The sequence below is a fragment of the Triturus cristatus genome, chromosome 8, assembly GCF_964204655.1.
Source record: "Triturus cristatus chromosome 8, aTriCri1.1, whole genome shotgun sequence".
Classification (NCBI taxonomy): Eukaryota; Metazoa; Chordata; class Amphibia; order Caudata; family Salamandridae; genus Triturus; species Triturus cristatus.
This window is the reverse complement of record NC_140591.1, coordinates 603928392-603949920: the sequence shown is the minus strand read 5'-3', so window position 1 is coordinate 603949920 and position 21529 is coordinate 603928392. Positions and strand designations below refer to the sequence as shown.

At 45.1% G+C, this 21529-nt stretch overlaps 1 protein-coding gene across 5 annotated transcripts in view; it reads right to left on the bottom strand.

Annotated features, from left to right (window-relative positions):
• SCEL (sciellin) overlaps nucleotides 1-21529 on the bottom strand; it is a 580338-nt gene that overhangs the window by 448292 nt on the left and 110517 nt on the right. For 3 of the 5 annotated variants that reach the window (XM_085622068.1, XM_085622069.1, XM_085622070.1), the window contains exons 4-6: nucleotides 19496-19558; nucleotides 17325-17390; nucleotides 3711-3776 (exon numbers count right to left, since the gene is read on the bottom strand). In XM_085622068.1, coding sequence (XP_085478194.1) covers nucleotides 3711-3776; nucleotides 17325-17390; nucleotides 19496-19558 — 195 coding nt within the window. The remainder of the gene's footprint in view (nucleotides 1-3710; nucleotides 3777-17324; nucleotides 17391-19495; nucleotides 19559-21529) is intronic. The other 2 variants (XM_085622072.1, XM_085622071.1) reach the window with 1 other exon arrangement.

Below are 21529 nucleotides of genomic sequence, written 5' to 3'. Positions count from 1 at the left end.
GGCGGTTTTCTGCCGCAAAAGTGGCGATAATTTTATCGCCTGGCTTGGTAATATGCCCCATAATTCTGAGCTTGCTAGCATATGAGGAAAGATGTTATCTCTTTTGGACAGGCCTGAATCTAGCAGGTTAGGTCAGCAGACAGGTAATGGTGGAGTAATTTTTTTAAGAGAGTCAATCGAAGTATACTACTGCAAAGGTTGCCAACCTTTTCTGTAATAAGAGCTACTTATCTTCAATGAAAATTATCTTGAGCTACTAATATTACGTGATGTAATATTGACCACATAAGACAATATTACATTAACTAAAACTGTATGCAAGAATACCAGCAGTGATCTTTTAGTGCTCTGTGGCTAGTAGTAATGACATATGGAAGAGGGGAAGAGAGACCTATTCCTCTCCTTTTATAGACAATTGGTGGATCGGGAAGGTATATCATATTCATTAAAGGGCAGGGAGTTCTTACCATGAGTGCGAGCATGTCAACTACCTTGCCCGTTTCAGCTCCAGCCATAGACGGCTGGGTTCTTTTGCTGCAAGACTTCTTGGTGTTGCTCCAGGTTGCTGGTTGGGAGGCTTTTCACGAAACACTGAGCCGGGTTCAAGTGTACATTTTCTTGGTTTTGGTTAAGTAGGCTGTAATATGCTTCTGACTCTATCTGTTGAAAATCAAGATCCTTCTCTTTTAGTTTAGTTGTGTTTCAGATCAGATATTTCTTTGGGAAGTTTAAGTGCTTTATCCCCTGCTTCCACTGTGACCGTCCAAATCCATTATGCTGAGATATTACTTTCTGTTTTTTCTCTGTTTCATGCCCAAGTTCATTCTAACTGGTCAGTCTGCTTGGTGCTTGACAAATGCACTCTCAACTCGTTGCTCACTCCAGAAGGCTTCCAATTTTCTTCCTGCTTCTGCTACTAGGATACCAGCTGTCTGCTCTTGATCTACCTGTGGTCTTAGAGGTTTTTTTGTTTTTCTTGCCTCTAAAACCTGAGGTTTCTTCTGTCTGCCATCAATGGTACTCTTCATCCACTTGCCATTCAGGTCTCAGAAGTGGAAATAGGAGCCAGCTAACCTAATCTTTGAACTAAAAGGCATCAAGAAGAATATCTATGAAGACCTGCGCTTCATAATCAGCCTCAAGAAAGTCCCGGCCCCACATGAACGTACATCCGCCTTTTATAAGAAACGTGTGTCTACTCATTGACCCACTAGGTGGTCTGTTCATCTCCTTCTCTGGATGTACCACGGTCACATCCATAATGTGGGAAGCAGAAATTACATTACCATCTAAGTTAGGGAAGGCCATAGAAGAATGCAAATTCTATTGGCCTATCGCTTTGTTAAATTTTGGTATCAAAATATTTACTAAAGTGCTCTTGGATAGGCTGGACAAGGTCCTACCGTTATTGATTAGACCAGATTTGGTGACATTCATCCACAGAAGACAGGGCTCAGTTAACATTTGAAAACTGTCCCATTGGTGGAGAATGATATTGGAAAGGGATACCAGCCATCCTTATGGCATTCAATGCTGAAAGAACGTTTGGGGGTAAGCTGTGAGCAGGGGCGTAACACAGGCCCCCGCATCCCCCGCAGTGCGCGGTGCCCCCAAGCTCCAGGGGGCCCCCTCAGCACAATGCTCCGGCCCGGGACCTCCTGATTAAGCCCCAAGGGGGCCCCTCCACATACCTTGCAGGGGGCCCCCTCAAGTTTCGTTACGCCACTGGCTGTGAGTTCATGGAAGTGGTACTGCTCAACTTTGGAATAGGCCTAAGAATGGAGTGGTGGATCCTATCTAACTACTGGTCCCCTAAGGCAAGGATTACAGTGAATGGCACATTTGTGGCAGAGTACCCTATCAGACAAGTTCTAAATAAGGCTTTAACTAGGGAGTGTAAGGCCACCGCAGGCAAGAAGATGGGCAGTCTAATTGGTTGTGTCCAGCATCATCTGACTTTAAACATGTATTTAATCATGTCTCGTTATTTAATGTAATCATAGTAAAGTAGCAAAGACAGAGCTGGTGACTGCAGATAATGTCGTAGATAATAGTGACAGAAGCAGAACAGGTGGGCCTATTGGTCACACATGCACACAAAGCACCCACGCATTTGTGTATAGGGGGCAATACTGGGGTTAGGATAGAGACAGAGCTTTGGACTGCTGATGGTGTTACAAAGCCAGGCACACATGCACATTACATGGCTACACATGTATACACATACTCCTCCGTACATAAAGTTTAATTGTAGTGTCGGGGCAAACAGCGTCAGGGCACAGACAGAGGTAGAGACTCAGTAAAGTCTATTGCCAGATTCACCAAAAAAGAGTACATCTGCAACCATTGAAGTACACCTTCATATAGGTGCTGACTTACTACGTTATGCTATTCACAAACATTCCATGTAGTAGGCCTGTGCAGCTGTACCAGGTGTAGGTTTCCAGGCGTACAGCTGGCCATGTAATATGACATGTCCCAAAGGGTCCCCCTGTTCCGAATGTGCAGATTTGTACACAGCGTAGAATTTCGAAGGGAGAAACTGAGCCCTCTCTGCAAATGCACATTTCTTTCTACATGGGGAGAGCGCTTTTGCTACATCCGCAGCAAATCTGGGGGTGATATGCTCCTTTTCCAGCCTGGGAGGGGATTTGCCCCAACCCTTAGCTGAAGTTAATCTCTTACCATTTTCAAGGAGGGAAGGTGTGGATAGCCGTTTGTGGGTGTTCCCAAACCTTCCAAGGCAAACTACGGCTTCAAATACCCACTACTCGTCCCTTGGGTGGTATTTATGACTGCTGATTTATTTGTGGCAGCGAATTCTACAGTAATAAATCCATTTACGCCAAGCAGGAATCCCTTTATGGATTTCTGGCAGGTGTAAATGGAGGTTTTTTGGTCATACACATAGGAAAATTATGTTGTCAACAAGCCCCTATGACATGGAAAAGGGGCGCAATCGGAGGGTCCGATGGTCATATCTTCTACTAACATATATTAGCTCTTTACCTGCACACATGCATCCTCAATACACAAGCACAAAGCCAACTTTGGATACACTGTAAATACTGGCAGCTTTAAACCACCAGGAGAAAAGATAGAGCTGGTGGCTAAGTAGGATGCATCGCCTTGAGACCCTCCGGGTGAGCAGTGCGCTATACAAATGCCTATGATTGATTGATTGATTGATTGCAAGAGGTTACAGGAGGCAGGAAGATGGCCAGTTCCAATGATCCGGGTGATCCCCATGTACCATGTGATATGATAACAGCGTGCAGAGAGAAAGAGTAGAAAGCTAACAGACTATAGAGCTGAGTAGATCAGATAAAGCAAACCCTACTACTCCATACACAAATTAATAAAAAATGACATGTATAACTGGTTCCAGGCTGGGCTGTTCTGCAAACACTAAATGTAGAATCGTGAATTGTCCATTGCTGCCCCCCCCCCAGATTTATATGTGGCCCCTTGTGCACATCCCTCTTAAAACTACTCCTAGGTTGCACAATTGTGAAAACATTAGTCCAGGCAAATCTTTAGTCCAGTTTTTTCGGGTGAGTGCAAGCCTCTCTTGCAAAGACATGCCCAAGCAAACAAATGCAGTTATGATACATTCTGCCTCTCATCCACCTGGAACAAAACCTGGGTCATCAGTACAAAACACAGAGTAATACAAATAATTTTATGAAAAAATGTAAGTAAAGTCATACCTAGTGGAAAACCTTTCCAGTGTTGCAGCCTTTTTTTCATTGTCAGAAACGGATTTGCTCGGAATCCTATGCAAAAATAACGTGCATAATTATGTAATATTTCCGAAAACAATCTGTCTTAAAGCTAATGCTTTAACAGAAGCAACCTGATAGGACAATAATTCCCGGCGCACGTGCCTGGGCCTTTTACAGGATTATACATTCTGAAATGCATGCAGTACAATGATTAAAAAGGTTTGCTTGGACTATTTCTGAACAGTGTCGCGAGTTTCCCAGAATAGCCTTGGAATCCATTTACATCAGGCGTCCTTCCTGCAAACCCAGGAGAGGGATTATGTATCCATAAGGAACCACTTTGGGATCAATACTACAAGATGAACCAGTGAAAAGAAAAAGCTCCTTGTAAGTATAGAACGTTGACCTCTGACAATTGCATCAGAGTGGCGGCTGGCTTGTAGCGAGGGTGGTGAGCGGGCACAAAAAAAAAACATTCACTTACCTCCACAGCAGATGTCCTCCTCTCTCAGGTGTCTTCCAGGAAGCTTCCGATGCAGGAAACTGCACTATTAAATCCTGCCGCTGCTTTCTCAGCATGAAAGCAGCGCTAGGATTGGATTAAACTGGCTCTCCCAGCGCTCCTAGGAGCACTGGAGGCCTGCACTTTCTCTAATCCAGCTGTCTAAGACAGCTAGGTTAGAGAACTTTAAAATGTGCATGTCTGGCTGGCTGTCCCAAGATGGCCGGCCAAACAGACATGCATATTTTAAAGCGATTAACTCCCTGCTGCTGCCACTCAGCAGCTCTGGCCCCACCCCGTCCTGACACTTAGTTTGTGACGGGTTGCTTAAAAATTAAACAGTAATAAATAAACGTTATCGCTGTTTTATTTTTCAGCTCTGGGGCTTGTGGGGGAATGCTCCTCCACTCAAATGGAGGAGCCACCCCTATGCATCAGCCCACAGAACTAAGCAAGTATGTTAGAGAAGCCATCCAAAGCCATGTACGCTTACATGCTTCTGGGGCTCACATGTAAGCCCTATTGGCATGACCTTACAGTGGTTAATTCCTAAAAAGCACAAATAAATAAATAAATAAATAAATAAATAAATAAATAATAAGTGCGAAGGCCCAAAGTTTTTTTGTACGAGCCCCCTCTGGCACTGCTGAATGCTGGGGTCGCTGAATACCATGGCAGGAATTCTTGATTCTACATCATGCCTGTTTCTTCCACCATCTTACACTTCCTGTCTCTTTAGGTCTGCTTTTCCTCTTTGTAACTGTGTCCAGACTTCTCCCTTCTTTCTTTCTCCATCTCTGGGTCAAAGTCTGATGATGAAAAATTGGTCCTGATCCACAAAGATGAGCGCCGGTGCCAACCACCAGACACCACCACCTAACAGATGTGAACTACTTTAGCTTTGCTTGTGTTTATTTATCATGGAAACTGTTTTTCTGATGAGTTGCTACTCCATTAGGCATGTAAAAATGTCCTATTTCAGAAATGGACAAATCCCCTGGGCCGCAAGGTATGAAATAGGGGGTACCTTCTATGTTTGATAAGAGGCTTCAGTGCATCGCAGTTTGTGCCACACAGCAGCCGTTCAATTATCCTACAATGCCACAAACAAGTAAGGAAAGAACCTAACAACTGTCTACAATATTGAGCTGAGTTTTGAGATGAAACAATTACATGTGCATCCAACTCAGTTGATTTTTGTAGTGCTAAATAAATTGCATATTTAGCAGCAAGAGGCACATTTTATATCCAAATGACTGCTCTGCTGCGAAATATTCGTCAGACTACAAACGGGTATTTTACAAAACATGTTTATGAATAATTCAATAAATATATGAGACATTTCTAAACACAAACGGGGGACAGATTCTGCAAGAGCGGAGTTTTTGCTCGGGGGCGGTGTAATGTTCGGCACGCGCGAGGCGTTCTAGCCTTCCGCGCTGCCGAGGTGCGCTAGCGCTGACGCGTGACGTCAGACGCTAGCGAGTGAATAATAAAGGGGCGTGGCCTCGGTGAGTTAGTCGGGAGCCGCGTGAGTAACGTAACGGTACCGGCTCCTGTGTATTCTTTAGCGCGCTCGCGCTGCCATGTGTTCTAAGACCTTAGAACCATTACACTGGCGACGAGGGGTCAATTGAGCCCTGTTGTGCTATTTTGGGTGCCCCACATTGCACACCTTGTCATCCCATGGTGCCTGAGCCTATGTATGCTGCTCCCCTCATGGTGCCCTGCCTGAGCCTACTGTGAGGCCTGGTGGGGGACACTGCAGATGCCCGGAGGATCCATCCTGACTTCGGAGGTGACGCTGGGTGTGCCCTGGTGCCCCAATCCACAGCCTGGAAGGGGTATGTCTCGCCCAGGTGATGCCGCACCTGCCCCCACGAGGTGTTTGACGACGGCCGCGTCCTCCTCCTGATCCAGGCCCATGCCAGGGGTGATCGCCTCGAACCAGAAGCGCCTGAGGATCCCGCGTACGACGCTTGGAGGTAGGCGCGCCCACCAGTTGGTGCAGCAGCGCGAGGAGGGCCAACACGCAACGCTCGGAGGGAGTGCACGCCTGGTGGCGTCGACGCAGAAGAGAGGAAGCTAGCCTCCACCGCGTGCTGCGCACGTGCCAAGATGGCGTCGATCCCCGCCATTGAGCCGTTTGTCATCGATGGTGCCCCGTCATCCCTCGCCCCGCGCTGGAAGGATTGGACAGACCGCCTGCAATTTTACTTCGAAGGGGCTGGCATCGCGAGGGAAAGGCGCAGAGCACTGCTGCTCCACCTAGGAGGCAAAGACATCCACCGCATCTACAAAACTCTCGTGGAAGCCACGCCGAAAACGTACCACACACTGCTGAACGCGCTCAACGCCCACTTTGAGCCCATGGCGAACAGGGACTATGAAAGGTTCATCTTCCGTCAGGCCAAACAAGAGGCAGACGAATCTCTGGATGCGTTCCATGGCCGGCTGAAGGAGCTAGCCAGCACGTGTGGGTTCCGCGACGAACAGGAAGAGATCCGAGGGCAGATCATACAGGGGTGTTACTCGTCTAAGCTTCGCGTCACGGTCCTCCAGGAAGAAGGAAAGCCCCTGGCGGACATCCTCACCCTCGGGCGGTCGAAGGAGCTATCGCAAGCGAGAGCCTCGCACATGGAGGCAGCCCTACATCGCCCTGTGAAGACGGAACAAGTGCAAGTGGCGGAAACGGTGAACGTAGTGCGGCCAAAAGGGAGGCAAGCCGGAGGAAAACGACAGCCGGAGGCAAAGAAGAAAGACTGTGGGTACTGTGGCGGGCAACCCCACCGCATGCAAGACTGCCCGGCCAGAGGGAAAAAGTGCGGCGCCTGTGGGTGGCTGAACCACTTTGCGGCGGTGTGCCGGTCCACCAGAGCCAAGAAGGAGGCGGCCCATGCGGTACGCGAAGAGGCAGACAGGGAAGACATGGACGACGACACCGGGGAGTACCCGGTCCATTATGTGTTTGCAATCCACCAACCACGGACGAAGAAGCGCAGACTTCCGAAATGTCGCATACTGGTCCAACAACAAGAGGTAAAGGCGACAATCGACACTGGGGCCTCCATCGAGCTGATGGCCGCCAACGTTTACCACCAACTGCGAGCCAAACCCCCGCTGAGAGAGGCGAAGATTAGGGTGTTCGCATACGGCCAGAAGACGCCCATTCCCCTCATCGGGTGCTTCCAAACAGAGCTTCAACATGGCGAGAGGAGCATCAAAACCACCGTCTATGTCACGGAAGAGGGCAGCGGGATGCTGCTGAGCGGGCAATCGGCCGAAGAGTTGAGTTTAATATCGTTTGCCATGGCGGTTCTGGAGGAAGAACTGGACACCATCCTGGAAGAGTTTGGAGAAGTCTTCAAAGGCATCGGATGCCTGAAAGGAAAGGAAGTATCCTTACACATCGACCCGTCGGTCCAGCCAGTGGCGCTGAGGCACCGGCGGATTGCTTTCCACCTGCGGCAGAAGGTGGAGGAGGAGCTAGAGGCCCTGGAGAGACAAGGCATCATCGAAAAGGTCAGTGGGCCAACCCCGTGGGTATCCCCGATCGTCATCGCCAGGAAGCCGAAGCAGCCAGGACAAGTCCGCATCTGTGTGGACATGCGCCTCCCCAATGCTGCGGTCAAGCGAGAGCGACACCTGACGCCCACTATTGATGACATCCTGGGAGAGCTGAACGGGGCCAGATGGTTTTCAAAGATGGACCTACGGTCAGGCTACCACCAGCTACCACTTCATCCGGACTCGAGGTACATCACTACTTTTTCCACCCATGTGGGCCTCAGACGATATCGGCGCCTAAACTTCGGCATTTCGAGTGCCGCCGAGGTATTCCAAAATACCATCAGAGAGGTGCTCAGTGGGCTCCCCGGTGTGCTCAACGTGAGTGACGACCTGCTCATATACGCGTCAACCATAGAGGAGCACCACCAGCGATTGAGAGGGGTCCTCAAGAGGATTCAGGAGTCAGGCCTGACCCTGCACCGGGAAAAGTGTCAATTCCTGCAGAATAAGATCAGTTTCTTCGGATATACCTTCTCGGACCAAGGGGTGGCCCCAGACCCGGAGAAGGTGAAGGATGTCCAAGATGCCCCAGCTCCGACGAACATATCGGAGGCCCGGAGTTTCCTGGGCATGGTCAACTTCTGCGGCCGCTTCATTCCGGACCTCTCCAACCTCACCAAACCCCTCCGGGAGCTGACCAAGTCGTCCACCACGTGGCAGTGGGGCCTGGAACAGGAACAGGCGTTCCAAGCGACGAAGGCAGCCCTATCCTCGGACACTCCCCTGTCATACTTCGACCCGGCAAAGCCCACCAACGTGGCAGTCGACGCGAGCCCGTTCGGGCTGGGAGCGGTCCTGACACAACGCCAGGACAATGAGGAATGGGCCCCCATCGCCTACGCCAGCCGGTCCCTGACCGAAACAGAGCAGCGGTACTCTCAAATCGAGCGAGAAGCCATCGCCATCCACTGGGCATGCCGGTATTTTCATGTGTACGTGTATGGACATCATTTCACGGTGACAACCGACCACAAGCCGCTCATTCCTCTGTTCCAAGGGTCGTCCTCGAAGCCGCCGCCCCGGATTGAAAAATGGATACTCCAACTGCAAGGGTACGACTACCGGGTGGAGTACAAACCAGGGGCCACGAACCCAGCGGACTACCTGTCACGACACCCGCGGAAAGCCACGTCAGAGGAGAAGGAGGAAGCCGAGGATACGGAGGAGTATGTCCGGTATGTGACGGAGCGGTCACGACCCCTTCCAATGAGCCTGGCCGCAATAATAGAAGCTTCAGAAGGCGATGAATGCGTGAGAGCAGCAGCGGAGGCCGTCAGATCGGGGGATTGGAGGGCAATTCAAGCCTCGCTCAACAGACGGACACCCCAAGCCAAGCTGACACTAGAGTCGTTCCTAAAGGTGAAAAGTGAGCTGTCCGTTGACGCTCAAGGATGTCTCCTGCGGGGTCCAAGACTAATCATGCCGGCCAGCCTCGCTCAACAAGCGGTGGACCTCGCCCACCGGGGACACCAAGGAGTAGTAAAGACAAAGGGTAGGCTCCGAGCCAAAGTATGGTTCCCAGGCATGGATGCGATGGTGGAACAGACGGTGAGAACCTGCACGTGGTGCCAAGCCGCAGGACCGCCGGAGCGCCCGCACCCAGTGGCGACCGAAGACAATCCTCAGCGACCTTGGGAGTGCGTGAGTGCCGACTTCGGACATCTCCCCGATGGGCGGTATGCGTTGGTCATCATTGACGACTTCACCAAATACCCAGAGGTCGAAATCGTGGGGAGCCAGACAGCCACGGAGGTGATTGCGAAATTCGAAAAAACCATCGCCACTCACGGCATATTCGGGGTGGTCAAGACCGACAACGGACCGCCTTTCCAAGGACAGGAGTTCGCAGAGTATCTCAAGAGCTGGGGGATCACTCACCGCAAGATAACACCACGGTGGCCCCAGGCCAATGGAGAGGTAGAGAGGTTTATGAGGACACTTAATAAAACCATTCGCATCGCCATGGCTGAGGGATCTCCACTGGAGAGAGCGATCTACAGTTTCCTGCGCGAATACCGTTTGACCCCCCATGTCACGACCGAGGCAGCGCCAGGAACAGCCACCATGGGGAGAATCGTAAGTGACACGATCCCACACCACCATACTTGGGTTCCGGCACAAGCCACCAACGAAAAGACATTAGCCAACCGGAGGCGCTCGAACGACCACGCCAGCCTGCGAAGAGGAGCGAAGGAGTCCAGGATACAACAGCAGGATCGAGTGTATGTGAGGGACCGCTACCCAGGCAGCAAGTTCAGACTTCCTTTTGAACCTCACCCATGGGTGGTCACCCGCCGGACAGGCACGATGGTGACTGCTCAAAGAGGTGCGGAAACAGTCACGCGAGATGTGTCCTTCTTTAAAAAAGTTCACCCAGGAACACCACCACGTCCCGGGGCCGAGCCCGAGGGGCCGGATCCCGACCAGCCGAGAGGAGACCAGGAAGCGGAGGATGGTCGGAGCGAGGATGAGGGTTCCCAGCCCGTCCCAGCCACCCCAGTGGGTAACCCGCCTGGCAGCTCCCCAGCCCGGGTAGAGCCGAACACCCCAAGGCGCAGAACCCCCGAGGTGGTCCCTTCCAGAGGCGGCCCGTCCCGCTACAACCTGAGGAAGAACCCGGCACCGTCATCCCAGCTGGCGGACTATATGGTGTGACCCGTAAGGACTGGAGGACTGGTAACAGATCCATCGTTTTGCTTTAATGTTTTGCTTAATGTTTATAAAGGTTGGAAGGAGTGTAATGTTCGGCACGCGCGAGGCATTCTAGCCTTCCGCGCTGCCGAGGTGCGCTAGCGCTGACGCGTGACGTCAGACGCTAGCGAGTGAATAATAAAGGGGCGTGGCCTCGGCGAGTTAGTCGGGAGCCGCGTGAGTAACGTAACGGTACCGGCTCCTGTGTATTCTTTAGCGCGCTCGCGCTGCCATGTGTTCTAAGACCTTAGAACCATTACAGGCGGGGCATATTAAAGTCAAAGTGCTGATCTTTTACCGCTAAATGCTGCCTAGTGCCACTTCATTGTCAAAGCGAGAGCCAGTTACTGGAAAGCGTGATTCGAGAAGACAGTCATGAAGCCCTCCGGCGACCTTTTTTAATCATTTGTGTACGATTTTCACTGTACTGTTCCATATTTCATGGGCAAAAGATTAAACTGTCCGGAAACTATTTACTTGTTAAAGGGGAATGGTGACCTTTACATTCCACTTTGATGAGAAAAAAAAAAAAAAAAATAATAATATTTTTTGAAAATGTTAAGCTCTTCAGTCTCCTCCACTCTAATAAAAAGACCCTTCATTTGTAAAGCTCCTTACAGTAAAACAAAATGTACAGAAGGATAAAAAGAAATGCTCCTCCTCAATTAGAGATTAGCAGTAAATTGGGTGCTAGTTACAGGTAATTACGGATTGCAGCAGGATTTACCTCCCTATTTAGAGCTCAGGAGGAGAAATGAGAAGAACATACATTAACTTTGTCACATTGCATTTTCGTACATTAATTTCTGTCAGTTTCCTCCAGCATTTTGCTGGTGCAAATAGTCGTTTTTTTTGCTTGTGGTGATATAATGTTACCACTTCACAGACGTGGTTAGACCTTCTCGCATCCGGTACGTTTTACTATGATTTGGAGCACACCTAGAAAATATAGGGAAATAGCTGGTCCGGTAATACCATTATTGTCTGCTAATTCGGCTATATTTAGTCCCCTGCCCTGTAATTTGCAAAATAACCAGCAGACATGTTATTTCTGCCACATATTACCCCAGTCACTCTCCGTGAAACGAAAGCTGCCAAAGGCATGTGGTAATTACCCGGATCCCACTCTGGAATTATCATTACACCTCCGGTAGTTACCCGAGATGTTTGTGTTTGTGCAGAGCTCAGTCATGTAATTACCACGCTCGACCGCTAACCTTTAGCACAAATGGTAATGCACATTGGCTGACATGATGAGGGAAACCCTTCACTACAGACAGATGAGGATATGGAGACGCAGGAGCATGTGAGAAAGGGAGAGTGGGGAAAACGGGTAATTTTCAAACTCTATTAATAATTAAATAACTCTAACATGTACACACCAAACGCTGCCCAGGCTCGGCCACCTAGAGTATCCTCATGTGCGTTGAGTAGCATAATTCTATGAATTATTAGCAGCAGGCGCTGTATTCTTAACACAATCCCAGTCATTAATGTTAGGCTTCAAACAAGAATTTACCGACAAGACAAGGGTAAAACAGTGTAAGCGCAGCCCTCGGGGGAGCACGTTACCATGTCAACACGCACATCATTACGCTCACGTGACGACGCAAGATGGCAGTAAAACAATGTCAGTTCAGCAGGTCCGGCGAGGGAACATTACAATGTGAAGTGGGTCCTCGGGCGCGATTTACAGCGTGAACACATCCCATCAATTTTAATCACTGCCATACACTCGGATTACTAGTTTCAGAAACCACTTAGCTTCCTTTGGTGGTAAATGAGATTGCACTCTGAGCGGCTAGGCATATGTGGCCCCGGCTTTAGGGACCTGGCGGTACATATCTGGGGGAGCTGGTTATAAGAACAGCAAACACAGAAAAAGTTTACATGACAGTATACAATTAAATTCTATTTCACAAGGCATTTAGTGCGTGTCCTCCTATTGCATGTCATTGGCTCAAATATTCACACGGGTTACATGTTACTGGCTATATACATTTAAGTTTATTACAGCCAGATATATCATTGCACTGGTCACAAAAAATGGTCGCCATTTGCTACCAGTATATTTATGACCAGTGTGGAATTTTGTGAACCGACCTATGTACTGATGCGTTGGTTCACAAAATTCTAAGCTAGATGGAGTCTCAATCCATCCTTCTTAATTAAAACTTATTAGTTAGGTTACAAATTGTAATTCAATCTAATTGGCCACAATCACAGGTATGGTGGCCAGCAATGGTCAAAACACCAGAATGTCTGTGATTGCTTTTAAATGAAGTATGTTTTTCAAAGGAGCCGACTGTCCTGTTCTTTGTCGAAACGTTTCTCAGAGAATTTGCAGGGAGCCCTAGGAGCACTGCCTATGCCTCCAAAAGAGAAAAGGTCCGAAGGGGACTCTTTCCCTTTGCCAACATGTTACCACCACAACCTGTGAATCAATATTTTAATGGCTTGCAACAGGAATTCTGGTTGCAAACCATTTATACATATGGTACCGATCCACAATTTGGAACAGACCCCCTACATCCCACCACTTCCAAACTGCCAATCGGTATACATTCACAATCCCATATTTGGAATCAGTAAAACTTTACTCCTTGCTATAATGGTATTGGTACATTGGTAAACCCTATGTTACAGAAGCAAGACCACCTATTTTGCTAACCAGAGCGTTTTGCCTACAAAATAGGTTAGATGCAAAAACAACAGTTGATGGACAGAATGCAGAACAATATCATACATTCACCCCACTACAGAGATCTGGGCCTAAATCCATCGCTTTTTTAGCTCACCATGCCATTCCAGTTTGAACCCAGCCATATGCAAATCAGTCTTGAACCTGTGCCTCATGGGAACAGTCCAGCCCGAACTGCCAAGCCAGGTCCTCCCTGGACTGGAAACAAGCATCCTAGGACCGGTTTTGGGGTTTCACCCCTCTTCAGCCAGGAAAGCTTGATTGCAGTGGCATGGAGAACACAGGACCCACGTCTGGGCATACCCCGAAACCGGTCCTAGGATGCTTGTTTCCAGTCCAGGGAGGACCTGGCTTGGCAGTTCGGGCTGGACTGTTCCCATGAGGCACAGGGTCAAGACTGATTTGCATATGGTCAGGTCTAAACTGGGGTGGCATGGTGAGCAAAAGAATGATGGATTTACCCAGTTCTCTTGACTGGGGGTGAATGTTTTGATTTGTTCTGCATTCCGTCAATCAATTGTGTGTCTTTTGCTTTCTCTTTCTGTTTTAAGAATGTAGCAATATGTTAATATCATAATTGAACACCAAGGCCCCTCATAAGCCCCACAAAACCAAGCCCTACTTGAAATTCTTTTCTGCCATCTTCCCACCTTTTTTCATCTCTTCACTCCTACCTAAGCACATCTGCAGAGGCCAGTCAAGAAGAAGAAAACCAGGGCCGAACTGGCAGCCAAAATCAGTCTTGACAAAAATGTTCTTAACAGGCCACATACTACAGGAGGACGTGAATAGAGTGGGTCCATGGGGACCCATTTGGGTCACGGCAGTCAATCTTGTTGTGAAAGCATAGCCCGCAGTATCCTGACTAAATGCCAGAGTGTCAGAATAGTCAGGCTGACCCTGAAGAAAACCAGCAATGATGTCATGATTTAACCATTTGCATCACATGCCACCAAAGTGGGTACAACCTGTTTATGGTGTGATTACCCTCAGTCTGCACCCACTGTTGGCAATGCTCCTCCCAAAAGACAACATTGCCTTGTACTTGGTTGGCATGGTATATGATGTCTGCCTTTACAAACTGTTGACTCTCTAATTGATACTGGGTGGTCCTGTTCAGCATTCTTCCTCCTTGCTCTGTAATCAGAAGCAATTATTTCTGCTGAGAGTTGTAGCCTGAATATTCTAGTGCACACGCCTGAATCATATGGTCCTTCTGGGAACTGTTCTTCCTAACACACATTTGACATCTCCCCCGTCTGATTGACATCTCCAAACCTAGACCAGCTATGATCTGCTTGTAAGTCAGAAATGCGTTGACAGCCACTCATTCTCAGGGCTCACAGTCAACATCCCATTTAGGGTGACTCGTTGGCCCTCCAGCGAGTGAGATGAAAAACACAATTTCAGTCCAAATTGTGCATAAACATGTACACGTCTACACTCCTGCTGTGTCATAACTCAGCTATCACATGCAAGACATTTGTGATTCATTCATCCATTCATTCGTCCAGGCTAAAACGAAGTTTAAGCTGGAATGTAAATAAGGACTTAGGATTCTTGAGACTTTTTTCCTGGATTTACTCGTACTGCTCTTGAACATAGTTTTATAGTACTTTACCGTTTAATAAATTACATAAAGGCACCGGAGAGGTGCATCATTCTCAGTAAATTAAATGGTTGTCTCAGCAACCAAGTGCACCAGTGGTGGCTGCCATTCCATTTTACAGATTTCATATCAATGTCAGTCCTATCACACATGGCATATTGGGGCCCATTCTCAAAGGCATGTTGGAGAACATAAAGTAGTACTCTTGTAGTATTCTTATAGTATGCCTATGTCAGTTGATGCCCAAAACATCTAAAATGGAAATCAAATGGGAATGTTTGGGAATATTCATATAGAGTTAGTACAAACAGAAAGAACTGCGCCCTCTTTGCATGTTTACTAATAGGGAGTGGACATTTTGGATGCAATTTACAAAGGCAAGCAAGAGGGTACATAGAAGCATACTGCAGTAGTCAAAGTGGACTTGAGTTATTCCTTACAAGCACATCCTTTCAAGTATAAGATTGAATGTTGGAAATATATATATTGGCGCATTTTAACCACTTCTTTTTTGCATTTTTCTCTTTGGTAAAAAAAGGAACAAATAAATTATTCAAAGAAGTTGATGTACACAAGATGGTTAATACCATCATACACCAGGATTAAAAAAGTGAAATGTATGTTAGTGACTAGATAAGACAATCATAAATGAGACAGGAAACAACATAAGGAGTTATGTACTCCAGAGACATTTAGTGCTTGTGTGTTTGTGGTCTCGAACCAGAGTTCCAGATCCTAAGTGCTTCTTCTCAGAAGTCATGCTCCCAACATTGAATGAAAGATAACTGACTACAGGAATCTGCTCAACCCAAGGAAACATGGGTAGCCATCGTGAATAGCTACACCCTACGGCAATACTGCAGTGGCCATCAAGTTCATGAAGACACGTTATTGCTTCCAACAGGAGGAAAAAGACTGGCAGAAGCAAATTCTTTCCTCTACCAACATTTTTCATTGGACCATACATGCCATTAAATTCGAAGTTTGTAAACCCTTCTTTATCAAATTCAGCAGGATACAGAAAACCAAAAACTCGTAGCAGTTCCTTTCTCTTTTCGTATTTCATACGTTAGACCATGTACCATTAAACATACCTCCAGATGATTTACATAGACATGGTTTTACATGTGTAAATGAATCAAATTATAAGTCATTCCCATACACGGGCCTAGCTGGCAACATGGTGGCTATTCACATAAAATTTGGCGGAGTGCAAAGTTACCTTGCTGTAATGTTTGAATATACTTGTATGTTATTCACACACTATGTTGGCTTAGTTCCTTGCGTGCATCACACGTTAGGAATATTGAGGAATTTTGGATTATTTTTACGTGCGGTATTTGTCCAGGAAAATGATTATTTTATTTAATACATGGTACCACTATTTCTACATAGTCTCTGAAAACTTGGCTGAGTGGTGCACTTTCACACACTTTTTGCGTAACTTGTAATACATGGATTTCAATGCTAATTAGGGACGCATGAAAGTGCAGAAACAACATGGCTCAGTGTAATCATAACATTAAGTTTTAATACAATCTTTTGAGGCAAACTTTGAACCAACTCTGAAAATGTTCTCTCTTGCCTCTAATATGGTCTTAGAAAACTATCTAGCTGAAAAATGGTATGGCTATACATGATATAGTCCTATGAAAATTTCTGAGATCAACATTATCCTGTGGTGGGCAATAGAGTGATGTTTGATGAGGGGTCAGAAACATGAGAGGTCTGGATGACATACTTTTCTAAGTGTTGCTTTTGATTAAGCCTCTGAAATCCCTCCCCTCTTAATAAATCAGGAAATGTTCAATACTTCTACATATTAAGACAGTACATGATATGGTAAATAGGCTTTGTATGACGTCATTTATGATTGCTGAGGTGCTGCTGACCTAATTGTGTCAGTGTTTTCAACTATTTCCATCACTTAACTCGCTTACAGAGTTGCTTGGTGATCAAAATTAGTTCTTCTTACTATTTCACGTCCCTTCTTAGCTATAGTCATTAATAAAGGAAAGAAGGAAATATATTGTTAAATATTTATGCAAATTTCAGTGGGTGTTATGAAGTACTAAGTGAATTTTAACACTATAGATTAATGACTGGCAATAGAGAGTGACTGTCAAAAGTAGTGTGCAACAAATCAGGTCTTTACTGCTCTGCTAAACTTCATATGGTCAAATTGTTCATTCAATGTGTTGCATTTATTTCTTTTATTCAAAACAGAATGGCAGTGAGCTAAGAAATGTGTAATAAGAGCAACTCCATTGTCCAACTAACAGGAATTATTTAATGCAATTAGCTTAATTTGTCAGGCTAGTAGGTCTCGCTTTTTTGACTCATTAATCTCACTGAAAGTGAAGACAGCGATGTGGCAGTTTCAATGTGCCAGCTCCATTTTCATGAAATGTATAATGTATGTCAAGAGTAAGTTTATGATATACATTATAAGACTTACCAGTACCTACATTGGTGATACACAAGCGCAAATGCTAACGGCTGTGATAAAAAAAGAAGAGATTTTACCTGTTTAAGGCATCATCAGATTTGAACCGATTGTGTATACCCTTGTTCTGATCCTCTCCATCATAGCTATAGACCAGATGCCAGGAAAAAATAAGTTTGATGTTATTTTGTTGCTCTGAAAAACTGAGAATTTTAAAAAACATATGTAAAAGTATTTCATATTTTTTTGCATAAGTTCAGGTTTGTTCATTAATGCATCCGTTCTTCTATCAAATTAAAATATGACTGTTTCAATGGCATTATGTCACTATAGTCCAATACATGCTTCTCTGACGAAGAGAGACACATACTTGCCTATGTTCTTAAACGGGATACTGATGTAAGACCTTCAAATGTACTAATGGGGCATCAACCGAGCAGATCAAAAAGGAACTCATTACTGCTGTCTGAATACTTTATGATTGTTCCCTGAACCTCCCCAGACTCATCCTTTTCTCATTACCCCATGTATGCGCTTTGTTTTGTTAGTCACTGTGTATAAGTGTGTTCTAATTCAGCCAGTCAAATATTGCTTTACCCGTGTAAGCTAATCTATATAACTGTGTAGCCTATGGAAAGCATTTTGACACCCTAGGGTTATGCCTGCCCTACACAAAACCACAGTTAAATAAATAAAGATATTTACTTCAGCCTTTCAGACCTCATCCATAATGGAACGGTTCAACTACTTTCACATGCTAATGGCATAGAATTCTACTCAGATATATTATGAGAGCATTCCTTTGAACAAATCTCCAAATTCCTTGAGCACATAGAAGTGTAACTTGAACAAGATATTGTAAAACTCCCTAGCCGCAGAATATGAATAATGGTGCTAGGCTCAAATAATGTAAAACGTGAATCTTCTCCCACAGCTGCCCTTCCCCATGTGCAATTCATCAATTGAACTGGCCTAAAACACAATTTGGCTTAATGTTCAATAAAAATCACCCCGGAAAAAGATTTGACATTGTAATCAAATCACTGAACTTCTTGCTACAACTAATTAGAAAAATCGCCACGTACATTCCAAAAATGATAAAAAATGATCTGTATCAAAACAATCAGTAACAGGTGTGCATTTGACCTCAGTTTGCTAAATACACTCAGGCTCCTATTCACAAAGGTAAACTTAAGTCTAAGTTTTTTCCTTTTTGGTATTCACAAAGGTAAGTTACTTCTAGTAACATTACTGCTAGTAAAGTTACCAGTAGTAAAGTTCCCACTAGTAAAATTACTAGTAGTAATTTGCTAGTAGTAACTTAACTTTGTGAATACCAAAAAGTTGTAAACTTAGACTTAAGCCTAAGTTTACTACGTTTCAGTATTCACAAAGATAAGTTACTACGAGTAACTTTACTACTATTAATTTTACTAGCAGTAACTTTACTACTAGTAGGTTTACTAGTAGTAATGTTACTTGCAGTAACTTACCTTAGTGTCTGCCAAAAAGTAGTAACTTATACTTAAGTCTAAGTTTATCTTTTTGAATCAGACCCTCATATTCTATTACTCAAAACAGCAAACTGAGATGGACTGCTTTGTTATGCACCACAAAGATGTAGGAATTCATCAACCTGCACTGAGAGTAGTCACCTATGATTGAGCTGATGCAGAAAGCAACATTGTGGTCAGTTGTATTTTATATAGATTGGTCTATTGAACATACTCTTCAAACCTTGGGGAAGAATCAGGCTGTACGATGAGCCACAGTGCCTGCCACACTGTCTATCTGGCGGTCTTGACAGCATGTCCAACCTCCAAATCTGGATACCCTAACACAATCACAATGGCCCTCTACAAATTAACTACAGTGTGGAAAGTTACTTTAAACTGTGCTGTTCTAACTTTCACTAATGCAACTCTAATTTCTAGCACCAGTGAGCAGACACTTAAAGAGAAGTGATTCTGAAGCTTGCATTCTGCAAAACTCTAACAATGGAATTGTAGCTAGATTGTTGTGGTGTAACTGCAACATACAAACTAGGCCAACATAATTTAGATGGTGTTATAATGGAGGGCTGTTTCTGAAATTCAACATAAAAATAAATAAAATAAATGTTCCTATAGCTGCCAATCTCTCCTAATATTTTTAAAAATGTGTTTGAATTGGTCATTCTCTTATGGTCTATTGCTAGGGCAAGTAGTTTGAATTGTGCGTTAAAGAATAGAAAATTAAAAAAATACCAGACCTGTCCAAGGCGTCTTCAGACTTGTACCTGCTCAGGATGGCTTTCCCATAATTTTCATCCTTGCTGCAATTTTAAGTAAAACAGTTATTATATATATCAACAATTTTAAGTAAAGCAGTTAATATATATATATATCAACATTATAAAGACAAACATGTCTAATCTCACTCATTTGGCAGCCATTTTCAATTTGACAAACTGAAAAGCATCCCACTTTTCGGTGTTTCGCTGTACACTGAATGCTGTGTAGGGCCTTGGTTGCCTTTGCCCAGATATATTCTTCAAAGGTTTTGGTCCAAAATCAATGTGGGGACTGCCCTTGAGATGTCAGCCACCCCCCCCCCCCCCCACCATTGCAGCATTAAAAAAAAATCGTCTTCTCTGAAGCAACTGCTGCAACTGAGATCCCAGTTGCAGAGAAACCTCCAGTGAAGGGTGGTATTTTAAAGTTAGGAAAACAATGGGCCTATTAAACAAGGAGACGTTTTGAAAATATAGTAACAAATGATACAGTAAAAATTTCACATAAAACAAGAGGGGAAATCTTTCGGTCATAAAACAATCAAATTAATAACCTTTGAAAAAAGGACATTAACTAAAATTACAAATGCATACCAGGTCTGTAAACACATACTGTGAAAATGAAAGGTTATGTCCACAAAAAGTTATGTTAACAACATAGAAATAGCACGTTCTCTGGGCAACGTACTTACGTTTACCACGTGAGAAAACGCGAACATGCTGGCGTACAAAAGCATTAGTGTACATGTATAGTGCATTCATAGCAGCAAATGCTTAAGGATAAACAGACGTGTGTAAACATGGGACATAAAACACCACCAGCCCATTTATATGCAAATGATGCTCTCCATATTCATTGATAATGAGACACATCTTCAACAATGTTAATAAAAAACAATAACACAACAAATTAATAACACATGTACACATTGAGAATAACCACTCATAGGCTATACTTATAAATTAAGCAAAAACTTTATTAGTAAGCATATAGCATATTTAACACAAAAGGGACAAAAGTCAGAGACACATTAATGGAAATGACATTGAACAACAAAAAGAGCATTGTTAATATATACCCGCAGGTCTGACAGTAACATAAATGCAACACAAATGTACATAGGCGATGGTCAGGTTGGAGATGACTGAATTAGATGCTTACTGTCCATTCTACACAAGACTGTTTCCCACTGGCTTCCAAGATTATATCTAATATTGCATCATATAACAGCAAGTGTAAATGCATGCAATTGAGCAGAGTGTTTTTCACCCGCAACCACAGATGTCAGCTGTCACCCATGCAACTGTTGAATAGCAGAGCTGTAGACAAGCTCATGGGCAGCTGTGTTCATCTGATGCAGCTCACGCCATCCCCACATGCACATGTGCTACTCACCACATTCAAAGAGGATGGTACAGATCAGCCCTGACCACCCTGTATCTCACGACGAAAGTATTGGAATTCGACACCCAGATGGTCTTCATGGGCAAGCAGTACCAATGGTGAGGGTGGACTTTGGTGCCACCCTTGATATGACAAGGTGGCTCCACCCAAAGCATGCCACCTCATCAAAAACTTCCGGCTTACTAAACAAAATACAGAACTCATTTTTATAGATGAATGACAATGTTCTTATTAATAACATCTACTTTAATTGCATATCCGGTGGACATGTAAATACTCACAATATGCACACTCCTATCCGGAATTTGTCCTCCTTATTGGCATATGTTAGGCAGGCCGTATTCATAGAGTGTTGGTGATGAGTATAGAGCCAGTCAATTAGGGAGACAGGTTCAGGTTCTGGTATCCTTCTGGTGATTGTTTTGGAACATTATGTTGCATGTGGACTTGGAATGTGTAGGCACAGTGTGATAACTCACCACCACTGACACAATTCCAAATGTTTGCGCTACTGTACTGTGTGTGGATCCTCTGAACACCTAGAGATAATGTGTGTGGCAGTGCACTCTAAGAATGCAGTCTTTCATCCATTCACTCATGCTGCTTGG